This window comes from Pholcus phalangioides, unplaced genomic scaffold (assembly GCF_987345545.1).
Source record: "Pholcus phalangioides strain wild (caught in Gottingen) unplaced genomic scaffold, Ppha-v1.0 ptg000028l_1, whole genome shotgun sequence".
Classification (NCBI taxonomy): Eukaryota; Metazoa; Arthropoda; class Arachnida; order Araneae; family Pholcidae; genus Pholcus; species Pholcus phalangioides.
In genome coordinates, this window is record NW_028301618.1 from 6020401 (window position 1) to 6032421 (window position 12021).

General features: G+C 39.8%; 1 protein-coding gene across 1 annotated transcript; it reads left to right on the forward strand.

Moving 5' to 3' along the window:
* Positions 1-5644: 5644 nt before the first annotated feature.
* On the forward strand, positions 5645-9659 carry LOC149067829 (uncharacterized). Its single transcript, XM_089252248.1, has 2 exons — positions 5645-5954; positions 8655-9659. The coding sequence occupies exons 1-2, from the start codon at positions 5663-5665 to the stop codon at positions 9611-9613; spliced, it is 1251 nt and encodes a 416-aa protein (XP_089108374.1). The 5' UTR covers positions 5645-5662; the 3' UTR covers positions 9614-9659.
* The last annotated feature ends 2362 nt before the right edge of the window (positions 9660-12021 follow it).

The following is a 12021-nucleotide window of genomic DNA, read 5'->3' on the forward strand; positions in this document are numbered from 1 at the left end:
GCGGTTGCACAAAGTTCAAAGATGCGAATTTCGCCACACCAAAATGACACCAAAAGTAAACAAAGTTGCCAAATATTGGAGAAACTACGTAAAAACCAAAATGGCGTTAAATAAAGCATTACTGCAAATTGCAGTGGATTTAAATGAATTCCATGAAATAAAACGTTCACCAAGACAAATGTGAGAGATTAATATTCTTATTTATAATTGTAATTATCATAATATAATTTATGAGTGGGAAAATAATTTCATTCTTTGACTTCAATAAAGCATAAAAATCCAAGTAAGCTCTTCGTGTGAAAAACCGGGACACTTTCACTAAAAAGTCTCGGACGGCCAAAAAACACAGGAAAACCGGGACTGTCCCGGGAAATACGGGACGTAGGGTCATTTTTGTTGCTGCGAATATGGCGCATACACAAGACTAAAAGCGTTAGCAGCCAATAGCCCTGGATAATTCAAATGCAGGTTTTCAGTTTGTTATTGTTGATGTGCAGACGTATATCTGCGTCAGAGTTGCCAGATTGGCGGTTTTCCCGCCAAATTGGGCTGGTTTGAAAACGGTTCGGCGGGAAATTTTTGGCTTTGGCGGGTGGCGGTTTCTTGGGCGGTTTTTCCAAAATTGTGTTCATGGCTAATTTCTCCCTATTTTCCTTTATTTTTCTTTGCTTGCGCGAGCAAAAAAGTTTTTCTTTTTCACTTCAGTCCCCAACCTCATGTTGTGTTTTCTTCCTGACAAGGCAGAAGGGGTGGAGGGCATCTCGGCCAACTATGGAAAGCCAGAACTTTCAACCATAATGCCTTTGCCATCCAATAATTGAAGGGGCCATAACACAAAAACTTGAGAAACTGTCCTAGGCTCTAGATCAGTGGTTTTCAATCTTTATGATACCGCGGCCGGTCGGTTATAATATATCCAATGTAGTATAAGGGAAGTAGTATATCCAAGGCCCCACATCCTGAAGCAGGGCCCTAGGCTCTGATCTTTTGCGTGCCCCTGAGCAGACTTTCACGGGGCCCTTTCTTGATGAATTTATAGCGTGAAAAAGCAAAAAAAAAATTGTGAAAATTGCCCTGGGTCCCAGGGCTGGAGCCTTGTCAGTCCATCCCTTGTGGGGGCCATGAGTATATCCAATAACTATAAGGGAAATGGGAGACTTCAGTGACGTCACGATCTTCGCGCGGACGCCTTCTTCTATAGGTGTTGCTCCGGCCCGACGGTTGGGAAACATAGTATATAGACCACAGAAGCCTGTGAAAGAAACCATAGCCTCCACAAGCGTGAAGCTAGCATGGCAGGGCTCAAGAACTAGTGCCCAGGCACTAGTTCTGTCTTAACGCATGAGCCCAACTGGGTATGGCCCGAGGGCCTCAGAAAAACGAGAGGCAGTTGTATTTTTAGGGGATTTTCCATGTAGGGCATCAGAAAAATCACTTGACTCTCGGGGCCCAAGATGCTCTTAAGACGGCCCTGCCAGGAACCCAGAAGAGTTCTTAAAATTTTGTTTACTATATAGACTGTGAAAAATCTGGTCTGGGACCCATACCTAATTTTTAAAATCATTGTACCAAATCTCGTAGACAGCTATGCACAATTTGAGGCAGTGCCGTCTTGACGCATGGGCCAACCCGGGCACGTCACGGAGGCCTTGAATGAAGGGCGGGGGAGGGATAAAAAATGAGATATGGTTAAGATTTGCGAGATTAAGCATGTGAATTGGTAAGGAGGCATTCGCAGTCTGGATAGAGAGCTGAGCAAAATCAATTTGCCCGGGGGTCCATGATGTTTTGAAAACGGCCCGACTCCAGGCCATCTCTTGGCCGTTTTTCCAGGAGAGAGAATGTGTAGCCCTGACTTTCGCAACTTTTCAAAGAAATCAATTTATTCGGTAAAAAAAACATATTTTTTACGAAAAAGTGAAAAGTTGGGTGGGGGGGGGGAGAGAGGAGTTACTGACTATAAAAACACAAGAAAAGCTATAAGCCACATCGTTGCAGGCTAGAATATCATCAAAGTGTAGCTCGATCGTTGCTTCATAGATGGCAGCACAAGCTCTAATATTTTGGGCTACTTTTTGGCTACTTTTGAAGAGGGTTTTGGCTGGAAATTTTTTAAGGACCTGGCAACTCTGATCTGCGTTTTCAGCAGTGAATTGTTTGTTTTAATGTCTGTTGTGTTCGATGTCGTCTGATGACCAGACCGAACGGGCCCTGTCAGGGCCAAACGTCTCTGTTGACAAGGCCGCCGGGAAGAGCTCGGAATTGCGTTGCGATGTGTGCCAATCGGTCTTTTCGAGAATAGATGCCTTGAGGAGGCACATGAGGAAAAGTCACTCGGACGTGTGCGCAGCTGTTGACACGGTTTTCCCGAAGTTGAAGTGTCCCGAGTGCGAGGGGATGTTCACCCGTCACAGCGCTCTTCGCAGTCATCTAAGTGAGAGCCACGGACTGGTAATTGAATGCGATCACCACGTATTTTCGTCCATCCACGGCAAGTACAGTCGAGCCCTCATATAACGAAATTGGATGCAGTGAAACCTCGATATAACGATACCCCGCGGACTTGAAAAAAATATCGTTGCAGTGGAGGAGTTATCGTTATATCGAGAGGTAGCAGTAATCAGAGTGTAGACGTTTTTAAATAAGACTTGAAAAAATATTGTTGTAGAGGGATTTATCGTTATAGCAAGGTTTCACTGTATTGTGAAGTATCAGTTGTAAATAACGGATTTTTTCCCCCCATCCCAACGATGCCAAAAAGGTTAATTTTCCATAAGCGTGGTCATCGCCAATGTGGCGACTTTTTTTACACGCCAAATTATTGCCGTTTGGCGGTCAATTCGAAATAGCTGACAGGATACATACAATTTATTTTATAAAAAGAACTGAAATGAATGAAATATGGTAGTTAAATAAAATTTATATAAAAAAAGATCTATTGACAAAATATACAAAAAAAACTAAAATAACGCAAAATATATACAGAAAATGACTGAAACGGAGATCAGTCGCCATTATTCGGATCATCATAAATGTCCTCAATATTGCTATATTCCATTTCTGGAACAGAAAGAGCCTCTCTTTTTTTTTTTTTAGTATCAAACGTTCTATCCCCCGTGGATTCAGTGGTGAGAACATCAATATTTTTTAGTTTCAAGGGCCTTTTGCCATAGCCTAGATACACCGACGCTATATCATTTAGAAATTGAAAAATTTGTTCTCCGTCATTCAGACTGCTGAATTTTATTTTTCTATAGGAATAGACGGCCCATGAATGTATGAAGAGAATTGTTTGGTCGGCGTTTTCTTCAGTAAACGGTTTTGATTTCCAGGTCATTAATGGTGTGGTTCGGTCCTTGGCAGCATTAAATTCCCCCTTCTTATAGTTAGTTCTTTTTTCAGCACCTTTGTATTGCGCCACTGAATCCATGCACACAATGCCAATAGCAAGATGGCAATATTCTTTAACATTATGACCACAAAATGTGTTTGCTTTTCCCCGAAATACGTAAAAAAATTCCCTATTTGTCCTCTTTGCGGAAAATCCCAAAAAAAGCGACTATCATGCAGCCTGAGATACGGCCTCATTCATATTTCCTCCTTGTGAGGAATGTCTCATTTAGTTTAATGGTTTTCCCTGGACCATCAAGCTTGGCATAGCTGTGTGAATCCACAGCTTCATAAACCTCGCAGCAAAAATTAAAATAGTCTGTAAAACTGTTTCGGTGGAAATAGATGACTCACCTCTTTGTTTCTATCATGCCGTCAACTGGTTGAATATGAATGTTAATGGTAACTTCTCAACACAAAAGCTATAGCGCGGACATCCCGAATCGGAACACATATTCCTTTGAAGAAAGTGTTGCTTGTAGGATTTACGTAGCTTTTACATCTAGCGTTCTTGTTGCGGCACATCTATTTGTATCCAAATTTTTTTTGTCTGCGTTGACGACCATATTTTTGGCACGTAGGGGCCGTTCAAGTATTACGTCATCATCGATGGGGGGGGGAAGGGGGTTTCCGATTTGCTGACTTTTGGATGACAAGGGGGGAGGGGGGATTTGGATAATGCTTACGTCATCAACCACCCTTTATGAAAATATGAGTTAGGATTCAGAAGGGCAGAGCTGATGATGAAATTTTGCTGACAAGAGGGGGGAGGGGGTCAAAAATGGCTAAAAATTTCCTTACGTAATACTTGAACCGCCCCATATGGGATACAATGCCAAACTGCTTTTTTTGCTCGAATAACGCCAACATCACTCAGGAAGCTGAATCATAGTTTCATCAGATTCCAAGATCACCATCCACGAAAAAATGGAAAAATTTACTAGCACAGGATGCATCATGAGATTTTTATTCAAATTTTTTATATTTTATACTCAAATATAAAAAGTTTTGTTTAAAAAATGAAGTCGTTTTCGATTTATAGCGATTTTACTGAGTGGCTAAGTTCCTGCAAAATGCACGGAAAAATGCCCACTCATTAAGGAAAAGAAGCCCCGAATGTGAGAGGAGAGGAGGAAATCGCAAAATTTGTATTGTGAATGGTTGGGCAGGGGCAAATGTCCACGGATGCCAATAATACAATTGTTTCACTGCAGGTAGGAGATTGTCCCTATCACCCCCCCCCCTCCTCCTGTATGCCTATTAATTTTTTTTGTGTGTTGTACATCTATAAATTGTCGTAATTACGAGTCCTGATTTTGTTGAGCAGTTGAAATATACATAATTGATGTATTGAAATCCAGTTTCGTGACCTCTAATATAGCTAAAGTCTGAAAGCAGCAGCCGAAATACGCCTATTACGAGAATCTTGCTAAAACGGAGCATTTGCAATTGTCAGAGAGCCAATGTTAAAGACATGAAAAATATTCAGTTGTAGTGAGTTTTGAAAATAAGTATTCATTCGCCTCAAAAAAAATATAATCTTTAAAATGCCGGTTTTTCTTTCTTGAATCGCACCAAGAACAATATTGACAATTTATCATTGCACATGCTCCTTATAAATACAGTCGAATCCCATTATAACGACCTCCAAGAGACTGGAGAAATCACTTCGTTGTAACGAAATTTCGTAATAAAGGAATTCCGGGTTTTTGCATTGTCCCTATGCATGCTTATCTGAGAGAACTAGAAAAGTGTTCGTTAAAACGAGATTTTTCACTATATCAGTATTTGTTAAAGCAGGATTCGACTGTATTACTGTGAAGTATTTGTGCTCGAGCACCCATAAAATTTTCTATCATTTAACCTCCGAATTAATTTGAAAATCAAAGTATCCTACTTAAAACTCAAAGCTGAGCACCCACAGGTCCAAAACACTTTATTGCTCAATCCTTGACAGAATATTTCTTGGCCTAGGGAATAGCAAAATCGCAGGAAGCACCCCCCCCCCCCCCCTGAAAACGATGTTATAGCGTAAAATACTGTGGGGCAAAACAGTTGAATAATGCATTCAAAATCGCCTTTGTTTGCAGAAGAATGACAGTACTTCGACGAAAATGATCAACAAGTTTGGTATTTTGCCCAAGAGGGCATCAGTGTTATTTATATAACTCATGTGCGATATTATTGATATCATGCTTTTATTAACGATTATTCGCTTTCAAAATTGATGAAAAGTTTTTTTCCCTTAGATTTCTGTGCTTGGAAAGAAGGGATGGAAAAGGATTCGAAATGTTTCTATCGAAAGCAACATCAGTACAAGTCAAGAGCGGGAACCCATAAGACTTTTGTCTGTCACAGGTCCGGAAATTTCACCAGCAAATCAACTGGCCAGAGAAGTTGCAAGAGGCAAGGTAGCAGGAAGATGAACGCCTGGTGTCCTGCTGAAATAATAATAAATGAGAGTGCCGAAGGTGTAAAAGTAGAGCACTGGAAAAGTCACGCTGGACACACCAACGATGCGAAACATCTAACTCTTACCAGAGCTGAGAAACAAGAAATCGCCAGTGAGTTGTGGTTTGCCCCCTCCCTTTTCATAATCACAGATTATTTTGTTAATCTATGTTCAGACTTTTCTTTTTAATTGGGTCTTGTTTTTGTGAAATTTTGACATCGCTGCCAAGTCTGCAGAAAAGTTCTCAAATCTCCCGAATTTTGATCGTGATTGAAAAATAAAATCTCTACTTTTAGGGAAAAAAAAGTTGTTAAAAAATTAAATTATACAGGGTGTTTAAAAAAAATCATAACTATTCAGCTTTTAATCCGCTTTGATCGAATAATGTATAGGTAGAAAGAGGGAAATCTCGAGTTTCCCTGAGAGTTAGCGCTAATGCTCTTCCTTCGACCGCCACTTCAGTGTTTGTCAAGATGGTGACTGCACAACAGAAATCGTTTCATGTTCTAAGCTTCGTTATCTGTGAGTCTGTAACAACTGTTTATCGTGCTTTTCGTAGACAATACCCGGCTGTGGAACTTTTTTCCCCCCTACCGCTCAGAGCATTAAGCGATGGTATAAACAATTCCGAGACACAGATTGTCTGTGTAAAGGGAAATCCCTTAGCCGTCTCCACATGTCAGATGAAAATGTGGAGCGTATCCAACAGAGTTTCACACGTGTGAGTGTAGTCCACGGAAATCAACTTGTAGTAGATGCAAACATGCTCGCAAAAGTTACTACCGTATGTAGATGTATGCCGTGCATCCATGGGTGGAGATATGGGGATCCCTGCATCAGAGATGGAGTTGACTGATATAATGTATATGTGTATATATAAATTGACATCATCATTGTGCCCCCCCCCCCCAGACTTCCAAGTCTATGTCCGCTTATGCACGCATCCCAAGGTTGACATATTAAGTATCTTTAATTTGGTTTTTAAAAAACTTTATGATTAGCCATGCAATATAAAATTAATCTTAAGTGTCTATGCGTTCAATATTTTTCGTAATATACGCATTTCAAATCGGGTGATTCTTTTATGAATCCTCAATAATTTAATCATTAAAAAGTCAGTCAGCTGATTCCCCCCCCCCTTTAAAATTATGTGCCTTGCATAATTATACTGTTGCCATTGCATAAAACAGCAAAGAAATAAGAAATATTTTTTTGCCAAAAAGACAATTCAGCAAAAAACAATGTCAGTTGGGCATCAGTTTGCCTAATTGGCAGAATGGCTTTGCCCATTGGTCCTGTTTAAAATATATCTCGTTTTTGGCAAAATGGTGATTTTCTGTCTGCTTCATTTTGGTTTTGGTGCAGCAATGAGGTGTAATTTGACCTTTTGGGGGGGGGAATAATTGCGTAGCGGCAGATTAGTGGTTTTTGCCACCTTCATCCCATTCTAGTCCAACTTTCACTCATTCCTCGAATTCTCTGCCATGTATAACACGAACACTTGTCCCCCACTCTTATGGTCTCCCCCAATGCTTAATACTTTCTTGGTCAGTCCAATACTCGTAAGCTGTCACAGTAAGTAAAGTAATACTTTTGGTCATTCACATGCTTGAACACTGTTTTGGTCACTCACCATGCTCGCACACACTTTTGATTGCTTGGTTGCTTTCCATGTCGCTCACTGACCTGCGCCTTTTCTCTTTAGTTCACTCTTTTCACCATTCACTGATTTGTCATTTTACTGTCATTGAACAGTAAAATTGAAACAAATCCCTTAAAAAAAATGAAAGAAAACGCTGTAAAACCATCTGGTTCACCTTAACTTATTTACATTGGACTTTGTAATTCATAAATTTTGCACTATGCTTTTCAAAGTGGGTCTCGAAGAAGCGTCATTGTGGAAAAAAAAAAGGTACATGTTTTCATAATTTGCTGTGCAATGTTAGAGAGAGTTGGCAGACTCATGTAACATTACTGCAGTTTGATGGATTTAAAAAAAAAATTTTTTTTTCTTCCCTTAAATTATGATCAAATTGTTGTCCAACTGTTATTTCTATTCCCCCGTTTCACTTTTTCTCGCGGAGATCTGAAAATACACTCTACCTCCACCTAAAAAAAGTTTCATTTCAAAAGTGACAAAAAAAATGTTTTATGTCAAATACATTTAATGTAAACTGCTGAGGACTCAGTTTAGGCCAATTTTGTGAGAATCGCCCATACATAAAACGTGTTCTGATTCATCATTGCCAAAACTGCTGAAGGTATAAATATGAACTTTGGTTGGTAGTTTTATCTTACTATGTACAGAGACTCGGTAAGAAGTTATTTTCTTCTTTTCAAAATTCAACACCAAAGAGGGTGGTGGTGGGGGGGTTCAAACTTTTGATCAGTCGGTTTATTTTATAATGTAGGTACCAAGAAAGGATTTTACAAAATTATAAATCGCTAAAGGGGAATCACCAAATATACATGAGCAAAGCCATGCGGGTAACAGCTCCTTTTTTTTTCATATACAGACTATCCGATATGTTTTACCTTTCAATATAACGACCGATACAATGCTGGTTTTTGAAGGAATGATAGAGGAGGGGCTCATTATAATGAGTGTTGGCTGTACAATGAAAACAATTTTGCTGCTCCCAGAATTTTTTTTTACTGAGCTGCCACTGACTGCATGTTACCTCTTTATTGCTCTTAGTCGCTTCTGATAAATGGTCAGCCTTGAAGTTTTTAGTATTAGTGATTAGTAAAAGCTTTATCAGAATGACTTGTCTAGCATTTTTTTCTACAATTGTTTTTATTTGCTTTTCAGAAAAAATGGAGGCTGGGGTCTCCATCACTGAAATATTGAATGACGTTGGAGGTTCCTCAGCGTTGGATACGGAAAGAAAACATCTATTAACTAGGAAGGATTTGCAAAATATTCAACAAGAATTCGAAATCTTCTCTACAAAAACATTACAGCCAAATGACAGTGTAAGTGTGGATTCTTTCGAAAAAGAAAATGGAAGAGATAAAATGAGATACGGTAAAGACAGTTCTCATAAAAGAGTAATAAAACTGCCCAAGAAAATCGAAAGCCTCTGTGCCGAAAGAATTACGGAATCTCATGCAGCGTGCATTGAAATATCTCCTGGAGCAATCCATCAGACATCAGAAGACTCATGGTTCGTAACGGCAACGAGTGAAGGTGACGAAGAATTCACATATGAAGTGACAAGGATAGTGCATCCAATTTGCAGGGATTCGCAGTGTGAACTGGTGTGCAAATTTTGTAACGTTTGCATCCACATGTTCCGTTGCGAATGTTCAGACATTTCCACAAATGACACTATGTGCAAACATATCCACGCTTGTGTTTGGACCTCTTCGATGCCGAACAATCAGTTGGATGAGAGATTGTCTTTCATCGGAAACCAGAATCAGAGTGTCCGAAATATTGACTCTGCTGACAGGTTCAAAGCACTAGTCAATATGTATACTTCAGTAAATCCTGCGAATTCTACAAAATCCACTTTGGACAGAGTAAATAATCTATTGATTCAAGGTTTGACCTTTCTATATGCAGATAGACAAAGATCACCTGTTGTTGTTGCGGAAAATAATGAACTTGAGAACAAAAAAATTAAAATTCAAAAGAATTCATCTCCCACAAAAAGGAAAAGGAAGCAGCCGACGAGAAGCTGCTTAGCTGCTGTGCCATCTTCTGAAGAGGAAAAACTTACGTTAGAAGTTCGTTTCCTCGCACATGACCACATATATTGCAAGTGAACATTTACGGGAATAAATATTTTATATGCTTTTGTTGTTCATCCACAAAAATGGAAGTAGTTTATTTATTTATTTTTGAATTAAGGTCATTTGTTGGTAATTGTGGGAATTTTGTGTTGGGGGCATGTTTATATTCATGGGGGGGGGGGGGATTCTAGGTATCGGGATACTTTATTTTCTTGCATGTGAACTACATGTACAAGTTTCCTACTTTGAAGCAAAGAATGCAATCTTGCAACCTCTTTGTGCAAATTATATTCACAAATCATGAAATTTTTAAAAAGTGGAAGGAATTGTGGGTAAGGATTTTTTAAGAAAACCAAATATTCTGGCCTCTCGAGCAAGGTTGGGGGCATAGGCGGCGATTGACTTGAAGTCTGGGAGGGCAAGGTCATTATTGCTGGGGGGGGGGCACGATGATGATGATGTCAGCTCATATATATACATTTGATCAGTCGACTCCACCTTTGACGGCCCCCATATCTCCGCCCATGGTTGGGGGAAAGACTGCAGATAGCACACACTGCAGTGGTCTATAATCCATGTCTTCTAGGAAATTCGAACTATTCAGAACTTCACATTCTACCCCTAATTTCCCACAGACCTCCAAATCTATCTCAGTCTATTGGAGGGCAGACTAATGGTATGAATTGAATGAGTCATGCCCCCCGACAATGGTGGGACTAACAGGGCTGTGGTCGAGGATGATTCATATTTGTTTTTTCACACCCTAAATGCACTATGAAGTGGCATAGAGGCCCTGCTACAGGATGCGGGCCATGGAATAGGGTTTGGTTTGTCTCAACCAAATTTATTTTGGATACTTGCTACACTACTCACACACACTCGCTTGTGTGGTGTAGCATGGAATGAGTTCTCAAAAAAATATTTGTTGCATAGAAACGTTGCAATTTTCGAGTTTTAATTATGTATAGTAGGTTACATATGGATTAAACATTACACTTTTATTAGAGTGATTTTGGGGTTATTAACCAGTCATCTCATTACGTTGGAATAGCACTGCATGCCGATTTTCGACATAATTTGAAACTATTAATTGTTTCAATCATTCAATTTGTTTTTGTTGAATTTGAAAAGACAGCTAAGGGCGAATTCGGTTTCAATATATTCAATTGAATAAAATATATTTTTTGATTAAGCTTCCAACTTCTAAAAAAAGAAAAATGAGAAATGAATTCGCCGGGTGACTGGTTAGTTTAAATGCTGTGAAATATTTTACGTCATTAATTCAAATAAATGCAGAAATATCTTATATGCAAGTACGGAAAAATGTGGTCAACATAAGTCGAAGAAAAATAGATTTCCATTCATTTTAGTTCCCAATGAATGAGGCAGACGAACTGAACTGAATATTAAGTTCAGTTCCTTTTCGGACACATACGGAGACAGATAAAAACAAAAACCGCGTAAAATGTAGACAGCACCATCGAGCTTATATTACGTAAATCGTAATATAAGCACGTATAAGGAGAAACGATGTCACTCTCCGCTGTTCATACGAAGTACGAAAGATGAATAACCAAGCGGAGATCGGGATTTAGTTCGGAAAGAAAATTCACATTCCTCTATGGGGAATCGAACCTCCAATCTCTCACTGTCCAGGAAAGTGTTCTGACCATTGAACTGCAGAGGACATATTTTCTGTGGGGCATACATATGCTCTAGGCAGCGGTTCTCAACCTTTTCTGACTCGCGGAGCCCTTTCTGATCTGCAATGTCTATGGCGGAGTCCCGTAGGCCTATTTTTTATTTATTCATCAAAGTTACTGATTTATTTATGTTATTTAAAATTATGTTAAAACATATATTTGTTTCAAATTTACTGTTTGTGTTTTAATTTTTCTCGAGCTGCCGCATAGGGTTCCGCAGAGCACCGGTTGAGAACCGCTGCCTGCTTGGTTATACAGGCTTTCGTACTTGGTATAATTTTATATTGTTGGTTCTGCCATCTTATTTCACAATTAGTGACGATATTTATGGTGATGATTGAGGTTTTTTTTTTTTTCAAAGTAGGCTATATTTTTTGTACGGAAAGGAACACAAAGGAAGTTTGTGTACCCATGAGCGGATTAGAACCGCTGCAGACGGTCGTGCGTTGCAGGATCGGCGCGGCGCGCTAGTGTATACGCGCCTTTAAGCCGGGTTTTCCTAGGAGCAGGTTTCCTGTGCAGCGCGCAACGTGATTCGCCCAGAGCGACACGCCGTCCACTCACCAATAAGAAAAGCATCATGACTGTTTTCCTACAGACCGCAATACGGCTCACGACAGCGCTTTACGTTGGGCGTTATTGGGCGACTCCTGGAGGAGTCAAATGCGTCGTGCACCGCGGTTTTGCCGATATTCTCTTCACTCTTGTGTGTTTTATTTCCCTTCCCTTCAAACCGGA

What these genes read in the sequence shown, in the direction of transcription:
- LOC149067829 (XM_089252248.1), top strand. Translation starts at nt 5,663, where the DNA reads ATGGAAAAGGATTCGAAATGTTTCTATCGAAAGCAACATCAGTACAAG. An exon ending in TGAGAAACAAGAAATCGCCA is followed by an intron (nt 5,955 to 8,654) that starts GTGAGTTGTGGT and finishes TTTGCTTTTCAG; the next exon opens with AAAAAATGGAGGCTGGGGTC.